This window comes from Tachysurus vachellii, chromosome 8, assembly GCF_030014155.1.
Source record: "Tachysurus vachellii isolate PV-2020 chromosome 8, HZAU_Pvac_v1, whole genome shotgun sequence".
NCBI classification, from domain to species: domain Eukaryota; kingdom Metazoa; phylum Chordata; class Actinopteri; order Siluriformes; family Bagridae; genus Tachysurus; species Tachysurus vachellii.
In genome coordinates, this window is record NC_083467.1 from 28484721 (window position 1) to 28511501 (window position 26781).

Sequence of the window (26781 nt, forward strand, 5' to 3'; positions counted from 1 at the left end):
GATAATACATTAAAATGGAGCTTATAGATCCTAAGATCTTCGTTTCTGAGTCCAAGGAGGTAAAGCAGAGTGTCCTCTGCATCTCATTCTGTATTTTGTATCTCAAGGTAATTACTATCATCTGGTCATTCTGACACGGAAAATAGTGAAGCATGTGACTAAATATGAGATGCGTACAGTATATATGTCATTTGTATCATGAGTGAAATTCCTGACCATGATCATTGGTGTTGTCTAGCCATTGTTTATCTCCTTAGAAGGGTTACACAAGTGAGGAATGGGGAGAAACATACTGTACGTATTTATGGCTCAAAACCAAACTACTGTCGCTTGGGAGATAAAACTCTAGTCAGTAATATATACGATTATTTACATTATTGTTTGTTTCTTATCTTATTGGACTGCAAACTTAATAAGCCAAGATTGTTTATTCTGTTAATAAACAGCTGGTGTCCCCAAAATCAGTTTCCATTTTGGCAAATATAGAAACGTACCTCATTACTGCGAAAATAAAACAGACGACAGAAGGAGAGAGTAAGTTCCCTCATGATGACAGGTCAAGCTGTAGAATGGAGCTCTGTTCTCCTCCAAAAGGCATTCATGTGTGGCTAAAGTTAACCTCAAGTTCTCAGCTGGTCTGGAAGGATAATGTATAAAGGTTATTCTCTTGTCCCTTCATGGGTTTGTCTTGAGGAGTGATTTGGGACTAAAAAAATGGAACTATATATGAATTGCTTTAAACAATCCTAACCCTTGTGTACAGCCAGTGCTGCTCTTGTGCAGCATCTTGATAATCAAATTAAATTTTTAGATTAGAATGTGTGCCATTGACAAGTCTGTTCCCATTTCAGTAACAATGTGATGTCGTAATTCCCATTTCAGTAACAATATGGTCATAATTCCCATTTCAATAAAATGTGATGTCATACAGTAATTCCTACTTCAGAAACATTGTGATGTCATAATTACCAATACAATAATACTCTTATGTTATAATTCCATTTCAGTTATATTGTGAGGTCATAATTCCTATTTCAAATATATTGTGATGTCATAATTCCCATTTCAGTTATAATGTGATGTCATAATTCCTATTTCATAAATATTGTGATGTCATAACTCCCAATATAGTAATAATGTGATGTCATAAATTCCCATTTCAGTTATAATGTGATGTCATAATTCCTATTTCATAAATATTGTGATGTCATAACTCCCAATATAGTAATAATGTGATGTCATAAATTCCCATTTCAGTTATAATGTGATGTCATAATTCCCATAATTCATAGTTGATATTAGTGCCTCATGGTATTTGCTAATCTAAATACTGTATGTCAGATTCTATGTAACCCCAAAATGTAATGGTAACCTCACTCTTGTTTAAATCCTAAAAAAAATATGAGGAAGCAGCTTGTGTCGCTCTTACAAAGCTCAAAAGAGCAAACAAGAGGTTAAACACATGAAGGCTTATCTCTCGAGCTCTGGTTTCCCAGTGCATCCTTGGGGAAAGTCGTGGCCTAAAGGTTAGAGAGTCTGAATCCTAACCCTAAGGTTGTGGGTTCGAGTCTCGGGCCGGCAATACCACGACTGAGGTGCCCTTGAGCAAGGCACCGAACCCCCCCAACTGCTCCCCGGGCGTCGCAGCATAAACGGCTGCCCACTGCTCCGGGTGTGTGTTCACGGTGTGTGTGTGTTCACTGCTGTGTGTGTGTGCACTTTGGATGGGTTAAATGCAGAGAACGAATTCTGAGTATGTGTCACCGTACTTAGCCGTACAGTATGTCACGTCACTTAATACAAGTTGTGTGAAGTTGCCAATTTTATTATTTTATTCACCCTCACAGGTTTTCAAAGAACTTCATTAGATCTGTCAAGTTTTTTTTAACCCCAAAGAAGAAAAAGCAGATAATAAAGCTCTTTATAGTCGCATTATAAAGCATGATAGATCTCTGTGTAAAAACTTCACTATGTCCAAACAACCTTTAGATACCAATCCTAAAATATATTTAGCAGGTAGAATTACCTCAGTGCATCAGTTCCGGATATTCCATTATCTGGTATTCAGTGACACCAGTACAGATAGTGACACATATAAAGATACACAATTGTATATTTCACTTAGCAGTAAGCTGTTAAGCTTGACATGGAAGCTGCATATGGATTAACAATCTTTTTGGCATGTTGCGAACCTCAAAGGTTTGACATGCAAGTGGAACTCAACCTGTGGTGCTGTATCATGGAAAGTCTCTTTTACCTTACACAGAACTTCCTCTGCTACTGTACACACTTCCTTTGCCCTGGCCTCCAGCGAGGGATCTTAATGCAGACTTGTGTGTCAACAGCACATGAAACCTCACTCCATGTTTCAGTATCAAAGTCATGCGCTCTTGCCTCACTGGCTCAGTGATGGATTGAGAAACTTGCTAGGTGTTTTCTTTTTTAATTGGACATATAGTATGCTTATTTTTGTCATTGATAAAACGGTGGGAAAGTGCCACAAAGAACTCTGTCTGTTTTTTATGTCAATGCATCTTTAGATAAAATCTAAATAGTTTAACAGGGCTTTTTTTTGCATCTGTAGCACCCCTCCATTTTCGGGACCACTTATTCTACTTGGGAGTCTATCCCAAGGAACTTAGCAGACACCCCGAAAAGGGTACCAACACACTCACGTACACTAAAGACACTTCAGTTTACTACACATGTCTCTAGACCGAGGAACAACTTGGAGAATTTGGAAGAAACCCTCGAAGCACAGTGAGAACATTCAAACTCAACACACAGGGCGGAGGAAGGTATCGAACCCCCAACCAACATTGCTAGCCATGGCATCTATTACAGAAAACTTACACATCATCTTCACAATGGACAAATCAAACAAAAAACCAACAACAGAATCAACAAGTTTCACATGATACATTTTACTCTTAAAAAACAACATGACAGGGGTTTCTATTGATCCTTAAACAAGTGTGTTCATGTAATCGCTTTAAACCTACAGGGAGACCCCACGCTATAAAGTAAAGCTTAACGCTATCAGGCTTGTAATAGTAACACCAAGTTACCGAGACCTGCACATAGCTCGAGACTGTGACCAGCCGTCACTTGTTGTTAAGCAACCGAAGGAACAAAAAACAATGAAACCTAGAAATAAAGACTAGTTTAACTTTTCAGCACATAACCATGAAGCCTTTTAAGACTAAAAATGAAAATGCATTAAGCGACATTGGAAATATGACCAACTAGATAAACGTTGATGAATCAAAAAAGTAAAAAAAATACAGTTTCGCATGTGGATGAATATCAATCATGTCAAACTCTAAGGGAGGGATTTTTACCTTTTAATTCTTTCCAGGATGAAATTATGATAACAATGATAAAATTATGCCTCAATTATCGCAGCATTATTTTCTTACTTTTGTACTAGTAAAGGTAACTTTGATGAAAAAAATAATAATTCTTACGATTTTGTTACATCGGTGAAACCCATAAGCGACTATTGGAATTAAAAATGTAAATTTATTAATTTTATTTTTAAATTAGGTTAGGAATAAAAATCTCTCTGACTTCAAAGAACACCCAGAGTATTCTTTCAATTAATAAATCTAACATTGGAATAGTTCTTAAAATAAATATGTGCTTTGGGCGTTTGTCCAACTTAAAGGGTTAAGTGGTAGCTGTAATGTTAAGAACGTCTGGCCTGGAAAACAGTTCAATACCTCAACATAATTTCTTGTGATATTTTATAAAACATGTGTACGATGTACAGCATAAGGAAATTTTTAGTAAATAAGCTTGCCAGCAATATATTGTGTAATACAGAGAGACTTTTTTTTCCTGAATTTCTAACTCACTCAATCTCTCACTCATCTTCTACCGCTTTTACGAACTACCTCGGGTCACGGGGAGCCTGTGCCTATCTCAGGCGTCATCGGGCATCAAGGCAGGATACACCCTGGACGGAGTGCCAACCCATCACAGGGCACACACACACACTCTCATTCACTCACACACTACGGACAATTTTCCAGAGATGCCAATCAACCTACCATGCATGTCTTTGGACCGGGGGAGGAAACCGGAGTACCCGGAGGAAACCCCCGAGGCACGGGGAGAACATGCAAACTCCACACACACAAGGTGGAGGCGGGAATCGAACCCCGACCCTGGAGGTGTGAGGCGAACGTGCTAACCACTAATCCACCGTGCCCCCCTGAATTTCTAACTAAAAAAATTTAAATAAACAATAAGTGTATTAAGTGTAGTGAGTAATGTTGGCATGCAAGATGCAGAAAATATATTTAAATAATTTTATTTTTTTTAAAAAAATGACTTCTCCTGTCCGTCTGTCTGTCTCCTTGCATTGTCTCGTTCTAGTCTCTGCTAATGAAGCATATCTGCTTCTGAAATTCACCTTGTTGTGCTGTAAATGTTTCCAGCCCTGCCTAACAGGATCTAACACGTCCCTATAAAGCACCATCAGGGCCTGAATGAGCTCTTTCCAGGTTTCTTTGCGACGTGGAGTGGAGTTTCAGCTCAGACAGGTGCAGGGTCTCCTGCAGAAAACATGGCGGCTGCTGAACGCCGAGGACAGCTGAGCCGATGTGGCTTTCACTGGCAATCCCTTTGCTAGAAGAGGTCAGAGAGAGAAAAGAGGGGGAGGAGGAGGTGGAGTAATGTCTCCAGCCATCGCCTTCTCAGATTTAGACGGATTTAGATGTTTGGGAGGATCCAGATTCAGATACGATCGCCCTGTGTGGCAAGAGGCGACAACAGCTGAGAGCGAGGTGCCCTCCAACCCCCATCTCAAGAATCAGAGATCTTTACTGTAAAGCACCATTCTTAGTTCTTCAACATGCAAACATTACACAACATTGCTAAGTTTAACATTCAGATTAATGACAGACAGAAGGAAGAATAGATCAGTGTAACCAAATGCAACCTTTTCTTTATTTACTTTTGTTAATTGTTAATAATGTAGAGTAAACACCCAAAGCTCCCAAAGCACAGGATAAATGCGTCTCAAAGAATATCTTGAACCTATTGCTTAGAGTCAACTGGAGACCCACCGAATCGGTAGACCGTCTCCTCATGGCCGGCCGTCTGCTCTGTTTTATTTCAGCATCCTGCTCACTTTTCCAGTTCAGTTGCTCACGTTTCCATGTTCAAACGTCCAAAGGAGCCATGAGAGATTTCTCAGAAATGTTTCACAATGCGAAATGCTCAGTAGGACGTATTACATACTTGGCGTATTCATGTCGACTTCGATCTGCGCACTTTTTTTGAGCTATTTTTTTATTCTTCTAGTACCTTCAAAACAAAAATAATCTACGTTCCATTTATCTGTGGATGCCTTTTATGGCTTTGATGCTAAATTGCATTCCTGACATACCTTGGTCCAAATCTAAACCTGCACGTACATTGGAACGTCATTTCCCTTTACCAGATGATGCAGGGTTCACACCCCTCCCAAACACACAAACACTCGTGCTTTCGCTCCCCTCCCACTCACTTCCCAAACTAAAACCATTATCTTGACTTTGAATCAATTCCAAATAGATCAGTTTGCTTCCAGAATATCAGATGAAGTGAAAGTTACCATGATAGCGTGGTGGGTATTTAGAGGTATATTCCTGGGTGTTTAGCAGCAAGGTGGTAGGCATACTACTGGGATTCTGAGGCAGAAATACTTGGGGTATGTAGGATTGACATATTACTGGGGAACTTGGGGCAGGATGGAAATATTGACGGGTATTTTTATGTACGTTGGATTTCTTCTAGGTGTTTTGGTGCAGAGTGGGCATATTAATGTGTAGCTGAGGGCAGGGTGGGCATATTACTGGGTGTTTAGGGGACACGGTGGACATATTACTGGGTGTTTGGGGGACATGGTGGGTATATTACTGGGTGTTTGGGGGACACGGTGGACATATTACTGGGTGTTTGGGGGACATGGGGGACATATTACTGGGTGTTTGGGGGACATGGGGGACATATTACTGGGTGTTTGGGGGACATGGTGGGTATATTACTGGGTGTTTAGGGGACACTGTGGACATATTACTGGGTGTTTAGGGGACATGGTGGACATATTACTGGGTGTTTGGGGGACATGGTGGGTATATTACTGGGTGTTTAGGGGACACGGTGGACATATTACTGGGTGTTTAGGGGACACGGTGGACATATTACTGGGACACGGTGGACATATTACTGGGTGTTTGGGGGACACGGGCATATTACTGGGTGTATGGGGGACATGGTGGGTATATTACTGGGTGTTTGGGGGACACGGTGGACATATTACTGGGTGTTTGGGGGACATGGTGGGTATGTTACTGGGTGTTTGGGGGACACGGTGGACATATTACTGGGTGTTTGGGGGACATGGTGGGTATATTACTGGGTGTTTAGGGGACACGGTGGACATATTACTGGGTGTTTAGGGGACACGGTGGACATATTATTGGGTGTTTAAGGGACACGGTGGACATATTACTGGGTGTTTGGGGGACATGGTGGGTATATTACTGGGTGTTTAGGGGACACGGTGGACATATTACTGGGTGTTTAGGGGACACGGTGGACATATTATTGGGTGTTTAAGGGACACGGTGGACATATTACTGGGTGTTTGGGGGACATGGTGGGTATATTACTGGGTGTTTGTGGGACACGGTGGACATATTACTGGGTGTTTGGGGACAGGGTGGGTTCTTTGTTGGGTGTTTTGAAGAAGGGTGGATATTTGACCTGGAATTTGCACACAATGGTGGGTTTGTTGCTCTGTTTTGTGGGCAGGTTAGGAATATTATTGAGAAATTGTTGTCACTGTGGGTTTCTTATTCTGTTTTAGAGGCAAGGTGGGCATTTTATTTCACTGGGTAATTGTGGGTAGGTTGGGGACAGGGTGGGGCTGTTGATGGGTGTTTTGGGGGTAGGGGGAGTGTGGCAGGATATTAACTGGCAAAGCAGGGCTGTTGCTGGATATCCATAAGAGTGCATGTGTTACTGGGTATTAGAATGCATGGTGGGAGTATGGCTGGGTTTTTAGGGGCAGACTAAGGGTATAACTGGGTATTTAATGGCAAAGAAAGGCTGTATCTTGACTAGGGAGAGTGTGGGAGTAATGCTGCATGTGGAATCAGGTTTGGGATCTGGGTATCAAATTGAGCAGGTCAATTTGATAGATATTTCAGTTGCAGTGTAAATGGGAACTTGGTAATTGGGTAGTGTGGGAAACTTAGTGGGTTTACTGGGGGTTTAGATGTATATTGTGATGTATTAATGGTACAGCATGGGTTCACTTGCTGCTCATTTTTAGGGTCTGAATTAAAACAGAATGATTGCATTCCCCTTATTTTCTGTCTCACAGGAAGTAAAGTGAGATTTCCTGTTTCTATAAATGCACATGAATCACTTTAGTAACTATGGTAGACAATGACCTCAGTATAAATTCAATGCTCTGAGAAAGATTTAATCCTGTCGGTTTGGTAGCCACTGAGAGACAGGTGGTAGTGAAATGATTACATTTTTATAATAGCATGCCTGCAGTTTTTAACCTCTTGACCCTGAAGACCCCTTTCACTATTCATCTGTTACCTCAAATAAGCGTTAAACACGTCCACTTCGTTTTGTGGCTCAGTCCCCCTCCCATGTCCATTTAGAGCATGAGTCCAGCCTTCAGCAATCTCCAGCCAATCCAGCTACCAGCTCCGAAATCAAGCATGGAGTAAAACAGGGGTGCATATATACATCCATGCTTTCTGTAAGAGCGCTGAGTATCCTCCAGGTCGTGGTCCACTCCCTCCCCGGTGGTGTAGAACACTTACTCTCCAGCTAAACAATGGCACCCAAGAAGGACGTTAAGAAGCCTGAGCCTGCAAAGAAGGCAGAACCCGCACCCGCACCCGCACCCGCCGCGGCTGCTGAACCCGAGGCCAAACCCAAAGAAGCAGCAGTTGATCTGTCTTCAGTCAAGGTACAGTATACATAAATACAGTAAACCCTTTTGGCATGAAAAATAGCGATAGATTCCGAATGCTAACATTTCAGACAGATCACACAGCAAAGTGACAGTTTGCATTTTAGTCACGTTTGTTTTAGAACATAAAAGTTTTGATTTATTGTTTTACCAGAATAAAAGGGAATATCAGCCAATTTGATCTGTATACTTTTATTGTTCTTGTTACGTCAGTTTGTTTAATAGATTAAAAGCGATCTTTCTATTAGCCAGTAAATTGTTTAAGCTTTATTCGTTAGTACGGCAGATTTTATTAATGCAACAAATCTGCAAAGACTCTAGACTTGTCATGCATCCATCTAAATCCTGTTCCCGACTTCTTTCGAATCTTACTGAACAATTAGGAATAGTTTGAGTTTATTCCTGATTGACACCTTTGCCAGCTGATCAATTAATCCATTTATCTAAATGACTAAACTTTGCTTCTTTATTTACTATCTTTCCAACGAGGACTGTTTGGGGTGCAACTCGTAACCAAATGTAGACGAGGTTAAGACACCCAAAGATGGACTTCCTTCAGAAGCTAAATTAAGCACATGGAGAGGTGTAGCTTTACCTCCATCACCAACACTCTCATTTATTTCTATTACTCTCCAAGTTTGATATTTATAGAATTCATGACTCATTTCCCTAAAACCATTATTAGTGACAGACTCGCACCTTCTATTGATATTTCAAATATTCTGAAAGTCTGATATCAGGATTTATATCTTTTTGCAGAATAAAGAACTAGAAATATTTCATTTTAGTGCCACAAGTCACTCATTTCTCTCCTTTTTTCAACTTTGTTTGCTGGCTAAATTTGAGATATTAAAAAGAGGACATTTTATAGTCATTAAAATTCCTCTGGTTATTCTATTTTTTTTTTAATTCAATGTGATTTCATTTTTATTAATGAAAGATTTATAAAATATGAATTATTATTTATATCCTGCAAAATCTACAAATATTATATTTTAATAATTAAATTTTATTATATATTAATTAAATTATTTAAAAACTTGTGATTCATTTTTTGTCGAACAAAAATATTTTAATATTAATAATTATTTAAGCTTCCAAATCTTTTATTGTAATTCCTAAAAAATATGAATAACTGAATAATATTTGTTACAAATAAATAAAATAATAAATGATTTGCATTAAAGGCATGTGAGATAATAAGATATTATGACACAATAAATGTATTGCTTTAGTGAAGTGAACGGTATAAAATGATTTGTATTCTTTCTGCAGGTTGAGTTCACCCCAGACCAGCTGGAGGGTGAGTTTTATTTTGTAATAAATTTACACAAATTTTATTCTGCGTCTTCTTTATAGAATGGTTTTAGATCTCTACAACTTTTAATAGATGGATAGATAGATGGATGGATGGATGGATTGGTAGATAGATACACACTATACAAATTAAATTGGATTGAATACAATGGGCTGGATAAATTGTATAATCTTTGAGTCTTGCCCAATCAGATTTACATTGTTTAATAATACCTTTAAGCTGTAAATGCGAGCTGTTTTCACTGGTCAGAGTGTTAGTAAGGCAGATGAATCCTCTCATTCCCTGTGGGAGGTCACACAGACTTCAGGCATGGTGTTAGTTACACACCGGTCAGCATTCTTGGTTTAACGTGGCTCACAGAGACTCTCACTCCGGTGCCTTTATATGGACGGAGTTATATTCTTAGGACCGTGTATCGATTCCACGTTGACATCTTGAATGCCTTCCTCAGGCTTGAATTGGTGTGTGAGGAGACATTAATCTTTTGCAGCTCACCTTCCAGGAAGTTCAAAGCAAATCCAATTGAAATGGGTCAAATGTGATATTGGCTGGTGAAAGCCTATAGTGAGAGTGAGTGCAGCTGTTGTGCTTAATGTGTGTGGATCAGTATGGGAAATGTCTGGCATGGCGTGCCACCTTCGCTCACCTGACTGGCAGGTTGTGAGTAATAGTGAGGTTTTACATTAATAGTGGGAAACATGCCAAAACCACTATAACTCAATAACATGTTTCCAGATTACATTCAAACATCAAGAAATCCATCCCAATGCTCTACAGTAGGACACGACAGAGACAACAGACATTGAGTCATATTTCTTGTGATTGAAATCATGAGCCTAAATAAACCCTCTGCCTCTGTTCATTCCCTCAGACTACAGGGAAGCCTTTGGCCTTTTCGACAGAGTCGGTGACAGCAAGGTCGCCTACAACCAGATTGCTGACATCATGCGTGCTCTGGGCCAAAACCCCACCAACAAGGAAGTGAACAAGATCCTTGGCAACCCCAGCTCTGATGGTACGACCTAGATCATTCACACCTCATCACCGACGCATAAATCATCTAGTGTTTTTGAGAACATTGTATGAAGGACGGTCAATTTTAGAGACTTGTCTATAGATCAAATTTATCAGAGCAATGTCAGGAACCATAGAGATTCAACATGATGCCAAAGGTTTAGTAGATAATGTACAAGTGTCAACAAAACATTACCGTAATAAAACTATGTACACACTCCAGGTCATGCTTCTACAGGAAAATAACCAAATTCTAGTCACAAGCCACATCTGAGTCTGTTGAAACCCAAGATTAACTGATTATAGAGGTGGAATCAGGTGTGGCTTCTGCTTGATTTGTGTTAAAAGCTCCACCCACACCGGCCCGTTACGAATAATATTAGACACCCCTGGTTTACACTGATTGAGAATGTCCCATAATTCAATTTCCATTCTGCCGCTGAAATGGAAAAGCCAGGAAACTGGTTCAAAATGAACAAATCCTCATAGGTTTTTGTTTCTATAGTAACACTACAGCATTTGCAGAGAAACATCCATAAGACAACGCAGTTCCTGTTATCACTTTGTAGCAGCTAGAAAAAGCTGTTCTCTCATGAGTATGATCATAGTTTGTCATGTTACGCAGAAACTCTAGATTACGCAGAAAGTTCTAGATTTATAGTTACAAAGTGCTGACACTGGAGACTCCTTCCAAAAGTTTAAAAGAATAAAAACCCAACAAACCCAAGTGTAGTTTGTTAGCACAGAAACAAGATCATATTAGAACAAGTGTCTGGATATAAACCTTACACTATATACACTATTGTCACAGCTGCTGTTTATGTTCTGTGGGCATTTATTCAGCACTGATTCCTTTAAGCATCTATAAACCTGCACATTTGCTTTTCACAAACTGACCCTGACCTCTGACCCTTCCTTTTCTGGACAGACATGGCCAATAAAAGAGTAGAGTTTGAGGCTTTCCTGCCCATGCTGCAGTTTATTGTGAACAGCCCCAACAAGGGAACTTTTGAGGACTACGTTGAGGGTCTGCGTGTCTTTGATAAGGAGGGTAACGGCACAGTGATGGGCACTGAGCTGCGTATTGTCCTCTCAACACTGGGTAAGTTTCTGCATTCTGCAAGCAAAAATCTACATAATAAAAAAATTCAATCCGTTTAAACAAATGCACGTTTTTACATTTTCTTGTTACACCAAGTGTAGTTGAGTTTTAAATCCGCACTATATCTATGAGAGAAAAATATTTTAATGCCTTAAAACATTGTAATGAAGCCCCAGAGGTGTTTGTGTGAAGCCATGTTTAATGTTTATCCAAAGTTGAAGTTTAATGTAAATCCAAAGCAAACAATCCAGAGGTCAGAACAAACAAAACCAAAAACACAACGACAGCAAAACATCAAATCAAACAGAACAGACAATGGTCGTACCCTTGGCTAACAAAGAAAACGTAATGCAAATGGTTGATATGTAGGTAAACTAACAACACTTCGAAACACTACAATTCCTAAGACCGGGAAGCTCACCTTGACCTCGATGATGCTCAGTACTCGGGAGCCGGCTCCCTCTGGTGGCTCAGCGTATGCGCTGCAAGCCGTGATGTTACAAACAAACCCAAATCTTCATATACTGTTCTAGCCTGTCAATTATGCACTTAAAATTCTCAAACAAACCATATATAGGATGTCAAATAAAGTTAAGAAAAATGAAATCCAGATTTCCAGTAAAGGAACAAAGAGGTCACAGTGATGATCCCTGGTTTAAGTGGTGCATTGTGGGATTTTTCAGTGCACTGAAGGGATTTTGCGATTAAAAGAGAGAGATTGAGAGAGAGAGAGACCTTAAAATGGCTCACTCTTTGATCATCACCCTGACTCCTGAATTAGAGGATTAAGAAAGCCAAAAAAGATAAGAAACTGATAGTTCTGGTAGTCCAAGGTGGCTGCTTCTATAAAGTGTCATAGTTTTAGTATAAAAGCCTGGATGGATTGAACAATAGAGACACAATTTCTTGTTATTTGCAGCATATTGTTTTATTTGTTAAAGTTTCATCATTTTAAATGATGTTAGATTAAAATGCTGTATATTTTGTGTCATGAATCTGTTTTGAGCATTTTATTGTCTGGGGTTTGTTTTTTTTTGCGCTTTTGCTCATTTCTGAAATGAATTTCTAACAGGTGAGAGAATGACAGAGATCGAGGTCGACGCTCTCATGGCCGGCCAGGAGGACGAGAACGGCTGTGTCAACTACGAGGGTCAGTGCTGTTTACATAAACCGTTTCCATAACTGCATTTTAAACCATATTACACTGAGAATGGTTGGTTGATAAAAGGACAATATCCGTTATATTAAGCACCTTTTGTAAAATAAGGAATAAAAGACGTTGTTACTTATGGGAAATAATCAGCGATGAGGAGATGTGATGTGACGCTGTGCCACATGAACCTTTGGAGTTGATTATTTTTCTATAACAACTCGTCCTGAAGCACTTTATTCCTCAAATACTTCAGCACTTTGGCATATTGTACTGTTTATTCTTTAACACTTACATTGTTCTAGTTCCTGTTATCACTCGCGTTACGGCAGCTGTAAACATTTCTTATTTCTTTTTAAGTTAATAAACATAGCTTGTCATGGTACTGAGAAACCAGGAAACTCCAGTGTCCTAAAGACTAAGGACTTTCCTTATAAGAAAACATACATTTACATTTATGGCATTCAAACCCATGACCTTCCGATCAGTAGCCCAACGCCTTTAACCACTGAGCTACCACATCCCATACACATACAGTGCTGTGATGAAATAATTCTAAAAATCCTAATACAGTCATAAACTTATAATATACTGAAAGGTCATAATTCCTAAATCCTGTAATATTAGCCAGACTTTTTCTTAAATCTTGAACAATTTTCCCCTACAAATATTCCTATGATTAATTTTTTACTTAATCTCTCTTTCTCTCTTTTATCCTTTTTTTTTTTGACATATTCACCATTTATCCGTCTTTCCCTCCCTGCAGCTTTCGTGAAACACATCATGTCTGTGTAAGTTGTACCGGTTGTGAGGAAGCTCGTCTATTTCTCCCGACCCCATGGTGTCAGGACGTCCATGTGCTGTTTCAACAACCAACAGGAAACAAATTTAAATGAAAGGACTATGGGATGTCGTTTATAAGTCATTCTTCTTGTCATATGTTTTTTCCCCTTCTTTTTGTGTCATTTGTAAGCCTTTTTTTTGTTCCAAGGGCGAGTCTCTCCACAGTAGGGCAATAACGAGGCATGCTCTCTTTAACAAGACACATAAACAACTCTCTCTCTCTCTCTCTCACTCACACACACACACACACACACACACACACACACACACACACATATACATATATATCTACATATATACACACATATTCACACACACCCCCTCCTTATCATCCGAAGGTGCTAATATATGTCGCCTTCACTGTGGACTGGTCGCTGAAGCGCCCTACTCTCCCCTTTGTCCCAGAGTCTTTATTTATTTTTCGCCTCTGTCATTTCTCATAATAAACTTTTCACAAATTCCACCTTGAATCCTGGCTCTTGACTTTAAATTATATTCGGGTGACATGTCTCTCATAGAGGATTTGAGTGAACGTCTTGTACCTTAGCAGCAGGTGAACCTCCAATGGGACAAATAATGCTCTTGTAAAAAAAATCTAGTTTGAATGAATGTCATATTGCAGGTTCACTGTAGTCCATTTTGGTTCTTACAAGTTCCACTAAACAAAGGAGGAACACTTAGCATCAGACTTAGCGTATTGTATGTGGGGGGAAAAAATAGCTAACGGCTTTATACTTAATCTTTCATATATGTTAGCTAGCTAGCTCAGATGTGCATTTATATACAGATTCATATTAAATAAGCTGGTTTAAATAACAAGAAACAAATCTCATATACATTCACAAACATCCTGCATTTATTTCACTATGTTGTTGTTGTCCTTGTAGTGATGGCTAAGCAAAAAAAAAAAACAAACAACAACAACAGATATTTGAACAATAAGCAAATGCACATAGCTTTGCAATGTTTACAACTTTAGATTGTGTATATAAATGTATATGTAAATGTGGAGTACTTGGGCAGCCTCCTGCACATTGTCACAACAACATAGTGAAATAAAACCAAATGTAATTAAAATATATACAAATACTATTTAGGAGACGTGTTATAGAAATCCAGGATTGGTAATAGAATCAAAGAAAACAAAAAAACGGCTTGGAACATTAATGAAATTTGAATTCAGGAGAAGAAATAAACAAAGCTAATCTGGCAGACTTTCTAGCTAAATTTTTTAAAAGGTTTTACATCAGGATTGTGTTGCATTTGGCAGAATTTAGCACTGATTACCACCTTGTAATGGACTGTTTGTCACTGAACAAAAACAAAAATCATTCTCATTTGAAGCACTCAATTAATTACAAGCTAATTAGAGCTAACACACATTAGCAAACAGGATGCTATTGCTTCAATGGTAATAGCTTCTAAAAACATTTTCTTTTAAAATAATTAGTTATTAGGTAATGAACTGAAATGCGGTCAATATAAAAAATGTAGGCAAAATGAAGTAAGTACTAGCTTTTTTATCATCAGTGCTAACATTAATAAACATTACCCTTTGCTGTGACTGAATTCCTCCATTAAAAAGTCCTTGCCTTGGGTTTCAGCTTGGGATTCTGCCTGGAAAAATCTTTAAAATCTGTAGAGTTGATAAAATCCTGTCATTGGAAGCAAAGATGATAATAATAGTAGTGTTTCTGAGGTAAAATGTAAGCTATGTAGATTACCAGAACTAATTGTCTATTCCACCATCTATTAACCTCTACATGTCATTGTTCTATCTTACACATTAGCTAGTTGTAGTTATCTACGTTTGGTAATGGGTGTGTAGTCTGGTGCAAAGCTTATCACAGCTTAAACCATTGCTAAGGCCATAGCATGATGATTGTGAATATGTATGAAATTTGATTCCTGGTTTTAACTAACATATCGCTGGCGGGCAGAAACCTCGTATGTCCAAATTTGTTCAATTTCATATTTTTTCACATACCGATGCTATTGGTCAGTCCCCACGTGGGTCTGTTATTTTTACAAGTTATTAACCAATCTAAAGTCTTGAAAATAGCTTGAGCGCAAATCTCATAACTCCATTGGACACTTCAACTGTCCACCTCTTCCTCACTCCGCTGGAGAGCTTCACGGCATATTTCTCCTCAAGAAGAGTCGCAACGAATCAACACGTCTTCTGAGGTAAATGTCTTCAAAACACTGGGCTCAAAGAAAAAAAATCTTGACCCCCGCTAGTTCTGGTGCTCGTCTGAGGACAGGAATTTAGCGCAAGACAATCCACTGCAACGCGGACTAAACCCTGTGCACTGCAGATAAGGTACGGCGTTTTTTTTATTTCCTGAAAAATAACGGTTTTGGAGATACGAGGATTCCGCGTGACAGCGACGATATGAACCAGTTAATAAACCCAAATTTGTGCTAGCCAACATATGAGAGGTTAATTAGCTGTTTTTAATTTTACACAATATGCAAAACAAATAATGAATCTAGCCATGGGGGTCACAGTCCACTGACTTCTGTGCCGGTCCCAAGCCCGGATAAATAGAGAGGGTTGCGTCAGGAAGGGCATCCGGCATAAAACATTGCCAAATCTAACCATGCGAGTTGTCAGTAAGAATTTCATACCGGATCGGTCGAGGCCCGGGTTAACAACGACCGCCATCGGCGCCGTTGACCTACAGGGCGCCGGTGGAAATTGGGCTACTGTTGGTCGAAGGAGTAGAGGAGGGAGGAGAGTGCACAGACAGAGAGAGAAGAGGAAAGGTAAGAGTGTAGGACTGAGAATAGGGACTCTGAATGTTGGTACTATGACAGGGAAAGGTAGAGAGCTGGCTGATATGATGGAGAGAAGGAACGTGGATATACTGTGTGTACAGGAGACCAAGTGGAAGGGTAGCAAGGCTCGTAGTATAGGAGCAGGATTCAAGCTGTTTTATTATGGTGTGGATAGTAAGAGAAATGGGGTAGGTGTGGTCCTGAAGGAGGAGTTTGTGAGGAATGTTCTGGAGGTGAAGAGAGTGTCAGACAGGGTGATGAGTCTGAAGTTAGAGATTGAAGGGGTGATGTTGAATGTTGTTAGTGGTTATGCCCCGCAGGTAGGTTGTGAGTTAGAGGAGAAAGAGAGATTCTGGTGTGAATTCGATGAGGTGATTGAGAGTATTCCCAAGGGTGAGAGAGTGGTGATAGGAGCGGATTTTAATGGACATGTTGGTGAGGGGAACACAGGTGATGAGGAAGTGATGGGCAAGTTTGGAGTTAAGGAAAGGAACCTTGAAGGACAGATGGTAGTAGACTTTGCTAAGAGGATGGACATGGCTGTGGTTAACACGTATTTTCAGAAGAGGGAGGAACATAGAGTGACTTACAAGAGTGGAGGTAGGAGAACACAAGTAGACTACATCCTTTGTAGAAGAGGCAATCTGAAAGAGATTAGTGACTGTAAAGTGGTAGTGGGAGAGAGTGTAGCCAGACAGCATAGGATGGTGGTGTGTAGGATGACTCTGATGGTCTGTAAGAGGAAGAGGTCAAAGATAGAGAAGAAAACTAAGTGGTGGAAGCTGAAAAAGGAGGAATGTTGTGAGGAATTTAGACAGAAGTTGAGGCAGGCTCTGGGTGGTCAGGTAGTGCTGCCAGATGACTGGGAAACTATAGCAGAAGTGATCAGGGAGACAGGGAGAAAGGTGCTGGGTGTGTCATCTGGAAGGAGGAAAGAAGATAAGGAGACTTGGTGGTGGAATGAGGAAGTTCAGGATAGTATCCAGAGGAAGAGATTAGCCAAGAAGAAGTGGGATATGGACAGGACTGAAGAGAATAGACAGGAATACAAGGAGTTACAGCGCAGAGTGAAGAGGGAGGTGTCTAAGGCCAAGCAGAAGGCATATGAAGAGTTGTACACTAGGTTAGACACTAGAGAAGGAGAGAAGGACTTGTACAGTTTAGCTAGACAGAGGGATCGAGATGGGAAGGATGTGCAGCAAGTTAGAATTATTAAGGATAGAGATGGAAGGGTGCTCACAAGTGAGGAGAGTGTACAGAGGAGATGGAAGGAATACTTTGAGGAGCTGATGAATGAGGAAAATCAGAGGGAAAAAAGAGTAGAAGGGGTGAACTCTGTGGAACAGGAAGTAGATAAGATTAGAAAGGATGAAGTCAGGAAGGCTTTGAAGAGGATGAAAAGTGGAAAGGCAGTTGGTCCTGACGACATCCCGGTAGAGGTCTGGAAGTGTCTAGGAGAGGCAGCAGTGGGATTTTTAACTAGTTTGTTCAACAGGGTATTAGAAAGTGAGAGGATGCCTGAGGAATGGAGAAGGAGTGTGTTAGTGCCGATCTTTAAGAATAAGGGTGACGTGCAGAGTTGCAGCAACTATAGGGGGATAAAGTTGATGAGCCATACAATGAAGTTGTGGGAAAGAGTAGTGGAAGCTAGGTTAAGGAAGGTGGTGGAAATTTGTGAGCAGCAGTATGGCTTCATGCCCAGAAAGAGCACAACAGATGCAATTTTTGCTCTGAGAATGTTGATGGAGAAGTATAGGGATGGTCAGAGGGAGTTGCTGTAGGTCAGACAGAGGAGTTTACAGTGGAGGTGGGACTGCATCAGGGATCGGCTCTGAGCCCCTTCCTGTTTGCTATAGTGATGGACCAGTTGTCAGAGGAGGTCAGACAGGAGTCTCCTTGGACGATGATGTTTGCAGATGACATTGTGATCTGTTGTGAGAGCAGGGAGCAGGTGGAGGAAAACCTGGAGAGGTGGAGGTTTGCGCTGGAGAGAAGAGGAATGAAAGTCAGTCGTAGTAAGACTGAGTACATGTGTGTGAATGAAAGGGAGGGAAGTGGAACAGTAAGGTTACAGGGTGAAGAGGTGAAGAAGGTACAGGAGTTTAAGTACTTGGGGTCAACAGTCCAGAGTAATGGAGAGAGTGGGAAAGAAGTAAAGAAGCGAGTGCAGGCAGGTTGGAGTGGGTGGAGAAAGGTGTCAGGAGTTCTGTGTGATAGGAAAATATCAGCAAGAATCAAGGGGAAGGTGTACAGGACAGTGGTGAGACCGGCCGTGCTGTATGGTTTAGAGACAGTGTCACTGAAGAAGAGACAGGAGTCAGAGCTTGAGGTAGCCGAACTGAAGATGTTGAGGTTCTCTTTGGGTGTGACAAGATTGGACAGGATTAGGAACGAGTACATCAGAGGGACAGCCCATGTTGGACGTTTGGGGGACAAAGTTAGGGAGGCGAGATTAAGATGGTTTGGACATGTTCAGAGGAGGGAGAGTGAGTATATTGGTAGGAGAATGTTGGACATGGAGCTGCCAGGCAGGAGGCAAAGAGGAAGGCCAAAGAGGAGGTATATGGATGTAATTAATGAGGATTTGAAGCTAGTGGGTGCAAGTGTTGAGGATGCAGAAGATAGGGTTAGGTGGAGAGAGATGATTCGCTGTGGCGACCCCTGAAGGGAAAAGCCGAAAGAAGAAGAAGAAGATGCAAAACAAATAATGATGCCCGACCATGACATTTTGATGACCTACCTGATCCATCCTGATGCTCCGCCCTCTGGTTGGAGTCTTATAGCTTGGTGTTACACTCTGCTGGCAATAGATCTGCATGGACAGCACGTGACCCATGGGATCGGTGTGGATTGATCCACTTGGAAACCGAATTTCTAACTTTGTGCTCAGGTCTTCATCAGTGAACATTTAAAGACTTCAGCAGGAAGGAACTAGTGTTAAGTCTGTAATGATCTCTAACCTGTTGGTTCCTCAGAAGCTCTTGGTTGCTTAATTCCATTCAACTACAAACCGTAGAAAGGACATTATTTACAGTGACATTATTTCCTGTTCGGTGTCACCCAAACGACAACGACGTTCCCTAGTGAGTCTGTTTCCTCTCAAGGTTTCTTCCTCATATCATCTCAGGGAGTTTTTCCTCACTACGTTACCTCAGGCTTGATCATTATTAATAGATTTCAGAAAAATTGTCATTTAATTTTAAACTTTAAAATTTTTATTCTGTTTCCTTTCTTCTCTAAAGCTTCTTTGAGACAATGTGAATTGTTAAAAGTGCTAGACAAATAAATTGAATTGAAATATGTTCTAGTCTAAATATGATTTAGTCCATTCCTTCGAGAAGAGGGATTTGATGAAACATCCTTACTTTGCTTTGGTACCATCTGAAGTCATAGAAAGATGACTTGTGTGTAATTAAAGTGTCTTGTGATCTCATTTTAAATACACCGTTCCTTGGAGAACCCAGCCAGGGTTGTCAAGTCCATGATTTGCCATGAATTTGGGCTGGTTTATATGGCAGTTCCATTTCCATTTGTGACATTAGGCTTAGTTTCTTATTGCATGTGTATGTATTTTAAGAAGAGGCATTCACCCGATGTTTGAAGACATCTAGTGGAAGTTCATTCTACCACATTGGTGGCACAACAAAGAATGCTCAGATGAATGCTTTGAACCCTCAGAGATGGTGAGATCAGTCCAGCAGTGCTAGAATATCTGAGGGAGTGAGTTATTTTCTTATTGGGATAGTTTGGATTTTTGAGCTAGTTTAACCCTTGTATGTTGTTCGGATCTGTGGGACCCATATTCATAAACATCAATAGTTTTGAAAAACTTTGCTTCCTTGTAAATTTGTTGATTTTTTCCCACTCATAACTTGATTAAATTGATTTTTATTACATGATTTTTTTTTATTAAAAAACAACAAAAAACAAGTGGCACTTTAATTACAAATTGTTTATATTATATATATTTTATATATTATATATATTAGAGGTCTCCTCGGATGTGTGTACCCGAGCTGAAGTGACCCGAATCACTTTTTACCCGAACCCCACGTGCATAATTTATTATTATTTTTTTTAAGAAAGACCCGACCCGAGACAAACCCGAAAAAATTAGACCTGAGTCCGACCCGTTGGCATTTTTTTAAACCCGACTGGACCCAAATGTTGCATAACTCTACACTAAAGTAACCGCTACTGCGTGGATTCAAAATTGATTGACAGGTCTGTTTCAACGAAAATTAGCTTACCGCCAGTCACACGTCGCCAGTCACATGTTGCAAGCGGTCTTGGCAAACAGAGGACAGGTTGGAAAAGGACTCGAGTCGATGTACACACACGAGATAAAGTAGCAAAAACACATTCATTTTAAAGTACCCGAGACCCGATGCCGCTATTATTATACCCGACCCGTGTCCGAGGCACTCGTGAAAGTTTTAGACCAGAACCCGCTCGGGTCTCGGGTCGGACCTCGGGTTTTCGGATCTAAGTGGACCCGTGAAGACCTCTACCATATATGAGGTTTATATTGATTGTAATTGGGATGAAGTAAACATCTGTAGAGTAATTTAACATAAAATTTTTGATTGTGTTGAATTAAAAACCCAAAAATGCAGCGGGTCAAACAGACCCACGAACACCGGCTGAGTAACAAACATACGAACAACATACAAGGGTTAAATGGTCTTTGGGTTAGTTTTCAATGCTAGATTTAATTAGCCAATATGCTTGTTCAAGACAGTGTAGTATGTATTGCTGAAACCTTATCATTCCTTCCAGACGATTAAACAGAACGTCAGCCCAGCGACACTTGTCCATTTTTCATCCATTTTTCTTTATTTCCATAGCTGGTAAGAGCATTTTGTAATCAGCGTCATATCAACAGGAGAAAAACTGCATACATCTACAGGACCTTTTAAATAGATTTACAGTTGCTGTAAGAGTGAGCGAAGGGCAAACAGGGTGCAGAACAAATACAGAAGCCAAAAAACAAAGGGGGAAAAAACATGGGATACCACAAATGACGACAGAAAAAAGATACTGGAGCACTTCAAACATGTGCAAGGTGAAATTTTTTTCCATTATTTTTTTACTTTTTTTTTGTTTGTTTCGTCTCTTTATTTCCATCTTCTACGGTTACGTGTAAAACAAACCTAAGTATCTAAGAAGAACAAGGCAGAGTACAGAGGGTGTGACTGAGAGACCCCAGTTTATGCTCCATACAGTGGATAATAAAATAACAAGCAAAAGCTTTCTTGGACAAAACACATGCCCAGAGGCAACGACTGCACTGTGAGGTACAGAGACAGCAGTGACTATAATACATGATCATTACTTTCTGATAATCTGCACTAAGCTGGGAGAGACAGTGATGTAGCTTTTGAGTCAGACTATTACATTTTGAACCAAATCAGGCAGTAATCTTTCTCTCAAAGGAATCAAGATGATTTTTCAGCCTAACTTTTAACTACCACATCTGCACCATATGTGATTACCGCATACAAGAATTTTGACTCATCATAGGCATGACTCATAACAGATGTATAAGGGCTTAAGCTGCTTCTTTCTCCTGATACGTTTATGAATCCTTTAGTGGTATGTGCTTATAAAGAAAGATGTAAATTTTAATTTCTGGATTGATTCTGCGCTTTATCCTGATCCGTGTCAATGTAGATCTAAAGCCCTGGAGTGACAAAACGTGCTTGTTGCTAATCGTTTGTCTTCTATAGTAAGTGTAATAGGAGTGTACCGAATATTCCTGTTATTGTCTATGGGCGTGGCTTGTTCATGTCGTGTTTATGTTATACAGAACATAGCTATAGTATAAGTTATGTATAGTAACTAATATAGGATACTAGGATTGGTATTAGCTTCCCTGGAGGATTAGCACATTATGTACCAGTTAACTACACACACCTAAGGCACTCCTGATCTCTTTCTGAGACTGATTTCACTTCATTAATCCTCTATACACGTTTGAAAAGAGATCAAACAGTAACATTCGATTTATACTGTAGGAAGTCAAGTAAGTGGAACTCTGAAGAAATGTCAGGCGTGCCATAAGATCGGACTAATACGTCGTTTTTGTACGGTCTTTTCGATTAACTTATTTTTATGGATTGAGAAAATCTCAGTTTAAAAGATTTTCACTGTCACATAAACGGCTTGTGGCTTGCTAAAATATACATAATGCATGACAAATTATATACAGTACAGTACGATTCATCCTTTGGATTACTTTCTCAGAGGAAAAATTATCTGGTTACGCTAATAATAAGTTAAAGATGCAGAGAAACTATTTAAAAAAACGTAACTGGATTTATTTCATTCCGCATTCGGTAGAAAGTTTTTCTCATATCCATCTTTATCGTTATTGTTACAAGCACTGCTGTAGTCTCCAGGTCATATAGTCGGATTATTTAAACACCCTTCAGTGCAACAAGCGCCCTTAGACATCTACTATAAGTGGGTTTGAGGTAAAAAAAAATTCTGTTCTTTTTGACCGCAGAGAAAATCCTGAATTTCCTGTCTGTTGTAATCACACAGATACAAAGGATAGAGTTTCGGATGAAAAACACCGGAGTATTCCTTTAACTGCTGATGGAGTGTGTGTCTGTGTCTGATATAAAGCCTTGACCCCTGGGCAAAGCCAACGCAGTCCTTTCGAACGATCAAACAAGCATAACATTGTCGTGACTAATAGCTAAAAACATGTACTTTTTATCGAACAAATCAGCGAATAACTTACGAAATCTGTTTTCGAAATAGAAAATAGCTCTTTAGTAGAATTGACACATGCGCATCACCGTTGTTTCCTTTTTTATTTGCGTTAATAACGTGTTTGTGTAGATATTATCGAGGAATTATTATCGTTGTTCTTTTCTGATCGAGAGATGCTGTTGACAAATAATCGGTGTAATTATACATATATTTAATATACATTGTATATCATTTTGTTGGTTCGTTGGGTGAATTTTCCCCCCCCGGAGGCGGGGTTTAGACTCCATGCACTGGCTCTACGCAAAAGAACGAGGAGGAAACAGCTGCCCCAAAATCATTCTCCTTTCTTTTCCTTAATGATAACTCTGATCTGAGATCAGCATCTGTACATCACCGTAATAGAAAAAAAAAATTGAGAGAAAGAGAGAGAGAAAAAAAAAAAAATCACACAGCATACAGGGAGAATAAAAGCACTGGTACCTTTCTAGCTAATTAACTGGAATCCTAGAATAAAAATGATTCAAATACCATAAAATAGGAATAAAAATCCAACAACAATTCTTTTTTTCCCCCACCGAATTTTTTCTCCTCTTTCCGTGATAAAGTCTGCTCCAGCTCCGGGTGGCTGCTCTCGTTTCCGGCGACAGATGTGGATGAGATGACGTCGGAGGGGAAACGCAGTGTCCCAGAAACGTTCAGAGGGTCGTTAGTCACTACTACGACACCACTAGAGGGATTGCTGTGTATATATATATTTATAGATAAATGGGCGGAGCTGATGGTGTAGCTGGGCATTATGGAGGATGTTGAAAGGTTTTTTTAATTAATTAATTTTTCATTATTTTTATTTTAGAGTCCCTGCTTGGCCAGAGCAGCTGTGACGTCCTCAGCGAGCGTGGCCAGCTGTGGGGACTCGAGCAGGTTGATGCTGCCGGATGACGACATCTGGTGAGGAGACAGACCAGACGACTGAGTGACGATCTCAGCGCCGTGATCCACGCGAGCCTTCGCTGTCTCACGGAACATAAGCTTGTGGCTCTCGATCTGAGAGGATAAGAGCAGAAAGGGTAAAGTCATATCGTTCGGAGGGTCATCTACAGTATATAAACTACAACAACATATGGAGCTGAATACACACAGCTGGCAGAAAGCAAGGGCCAAAGTGATGGAATATCACTAGATGGAAATATAATCAATGGTTGTAAGAAATACTCATAATAACGTCTCCTTTGTGACGTTCTTCACCCGAATCAGTTTTACGAAAAGCAAACGAAAAGGATAAAGTTATAATATTCTCAACATCAGTCTATCGCACAGTGCTTGGACCCCTTAATCGCTGCCTGGGGACTTTTAGCTGCCTTTTAGAAAAAATTAATTCCCTATAAAAATGTTCCAAAATTTTCTACAATTTTTGTAGCTTAATCACAAAAATTTTTACACATGCACATGATTTAACAAAATTTAGCATTAACAAATAAAAAAAAATAATAAAAAAAAATTAAACATCAGTCTAATAAGTATAAAGGTCGAGCTCATTCACCATCACATTTCCTCCTCCTGGTACGTGGTGAGCGTTATCCAGAGAGCCAATTTTAGCATGGGCTTTATCCTTAAAGTCCAGTTTTACGCTCTCAATGCGCACATTACCGCCACCTGCAGGACCGGATGCACAAGAAAACTCTTAGTGGGTGTTTCATGTATTATAAGAAATGGTGCTATTCCAACATTTCCGAACGTTCCTACAGCCTACGGTCTATTATGACTTGACTGAATATTAAATTCCTCTGTAATGTCAAACCTACTTAATATCATAAATTCTACAAATGATAAGATTTTTTTTTCCTAGTTACAAGCTTGAAATGGTCTTGTTCAGTTACCTCATAATTCTGAATAATAAAATAAAAATAAGAAAATTATTTTACCTCTTAAAGGCGGGGTCTCCGTTGTTTGAGAAATGCTTAAGAAAACTGCGTTGGGCCACCAAACAAAACAAAAACAAAACTAACGTGTACCCAATGAGCAGAAAGGGGCGTGTCTTGTGAATATGGGCGGAGAGAGTGTTCAGCGGAGAGAACTGAAGGAGCAGGAAGTTGGTCACATATTCACAGATTGGAGTTTCCTGAGTCAATAACTCCTGAGCTAAACGCTGTTACTACACAAATAACACCTCTTTTCTATCGTAGTAATGTAGAGACGCAGCTACAACCGTGTTTTGTGTAGTAACAGTGTTTAGCTCAGGAGTTATTGACTCGGGAAACTCCAATCTGTGAATATGTGACCAACTTTACTTAAGACGCCGAGGCGCTTTTTTCCTTCTCGATAGGTGAGTAACGTTGGTTTTGCTTTGTTACACAGAACTAATATATGTCTTTGTCCTTTACATGATTATGCTTGTGTGTCATTTTTGCTTGTTTGTTTATCTACAATCGTATTGTTCTTCACTTCAGCTATGATAAAGACACATTTCTTTCCGTTAGTTGCCTGGGTTACGTATGTATGTGTGGGCGGAGCTATCAATACAGGGGTGGGACCCATTTGGGTCAGGGGCGTGTTTGTTTTGGTGATTTTATATGTCAACATTGGCTTTTAAACAACGGAGACCCCACCTTTAAATTACAAATAAGTGAATACATGATATTAATGTGCATAGAGAGATCAGATGCTCCACGCCTGCACCACATAAACCAGCGTTTTGTTGTCATTTGCATACTGGAACGTGATTGGCTATTAAAATAGCGTGATTTGATTTTAAATAAAATCATAATTTTATGAACTTTTGGGTCACTATAAAATCATACAGCTAATAAATTAGTTTTGTTAAGGACTATTTTGATTAATATTATACATTAATGGTTTGATGTAATATTTAAATTATTTGTAATGCTTTGTAATGTAATGATGTATCGTTAGATTTATATATGAATTATATGATTCTGTAATAATAGTGTGTTGAATATTAGAGCAATTCCATTTTGTTGAACCCATGAAACACATAACCAGCAGTGGTGTTCTGTGACTCACTAACATACGATAAGAGCGTCACGTTACTGTAGTTTAACATCATGACATGACATTTTTATACGCTCAACGCCCCGGAGAACATTATGTCAACAATAACCTGGCTTGTGGTGGATGTTGTCCATAGAGCCGCACTTGGAGGTCACGTGACTGAGATCGAGCTTCTTCGATTGAATCTGAACCTGCGAAGGACAGAGAGAGGGTTAATGTAGAACAGGAGCTTGAGATCATGATGAAAAGGTGGTGAAGGAAAAACAGGCTGAGAAAAATGTGTACCAGTTCACAAAAAAACAAAAAAACAAACAAAAAAAACACTATTGAATTTATTTACTATAAATAAATGAATGAATGAATGAATGAATGAATGAATGAATAAATAAATAAATCAAACCTATTGGTATTTCTTTATTTATTAAATCAAATAAATTTTTATATCTTCTACTTCATGCAAAAATCTTCCTACTGATGCCTTAAGGTCTTATTTTGTAAGATTTGTAAGAAACCTTTTTTTTACTGAACCTGCACGTGACTTCAAGCTATAATTTTAAGGATCATTTGGAAACTTTTCATAACCCGTGTTCAGTCATTGTGACGCCTCACAGATTTTATTATTATTATTATTATTAGTATTATTATTAATATTATTATTATTATTGTTATTATTATTATTATATTATTGCTCTATTATTAATTGTTTCATTGATTATCTAATTTTTGATATTTATTTTAGAAGAAATGATCATTTTCTTTCAATTGTAATTATATAAGATGTTTGTTTGCTTGTGTTTAAACTGTTTAATAGACCATTTAATTATTATTTCTTTCATTAGAAATGATAAACCTCATAA

General features: G+C 39.4%; 2 protein-coding genes across 3 annotated transcripts in view; one reads left to right on the plus strand and one right to left on the minus strand.

Annotated features, from left to right (window-relative positions):
• Positions 1 to 7754: 7754 nt before the first annotated feature.
• On the plus strand, positions 7755 to 13877 carry myl1 (myosin, light chain 1, alkali; skeletal, fast). The gene is made up of 6 exons (XM_060877119.1): positions 7755 to 7984; positions 9263 to 9290; positions 10177 to 10320; positions 11248 to 11421; positions 12494 to 12571; positions 13338 to 13877. Exons 1-6 carry the CDS (start codon positions 7850 to 7852, stop codon positions 13364 to 13366), a joined length of 588 nt encoding a protein of 195 aa, XP_060733102.1. The 5' UTR covers positions 7755 to 7849; the 3' UTR covers positions 13367 to 13877.
• A 7128-nt stretch (positions 13878 to 21005) lies between these two features.
• Positions 21006 to 26781, minus strand: part of map2 (microtubule-associated protein 2) — a 122800-nt gene continuing 117024 nt past the window's right edge. For both annotated transcript variants that reach the window (XM_060877120.1, XM_060877121.1), the window contains 3 exons: positions 26034 to 26115; positions 24456 to 24568; positions 21006 to 23959 (listed from right to left, as the gene is read on the minus strand). In XM_060877120.1, coding sequence (XP_060733103.1) covers positions 23765 to 23959; positions 24456 to 24568; positions 26034 to 26115 — 390 coding nt within the window. In that variant the 3' untranslated portion in view covers positions 21006 to 23764. The remainder of the gene's footprint in view (positions 23960 to 24455; positions 24569 to 26033; positions 26116 to 26781) is intronic.

Bases quoted from the DNA above. Each gene is read 5' to 3' on its own strand.
- myl1 (XM_060877119.1), top strand. From the start codon at position 7,850: ATGGCACCCAAGAAGGACGTTAAGAAGCCTGAGCCTGCAAAGAAGGCA. The intron at 10,321-11,247 runs GTACGACCTAGA...TTTTCTGGACAG, and splicing joins TGGCAACCCCAGCTCTGATG to ACATGGCCAATAAAAGAGTA. The intron at 11,422-12,493 runs GTAAGTTTCTGC...AATTTCTAACAG, and splicing joins TATTGTCCTCTCAACACTGG to GTGAGAGAATGACAGAGATC.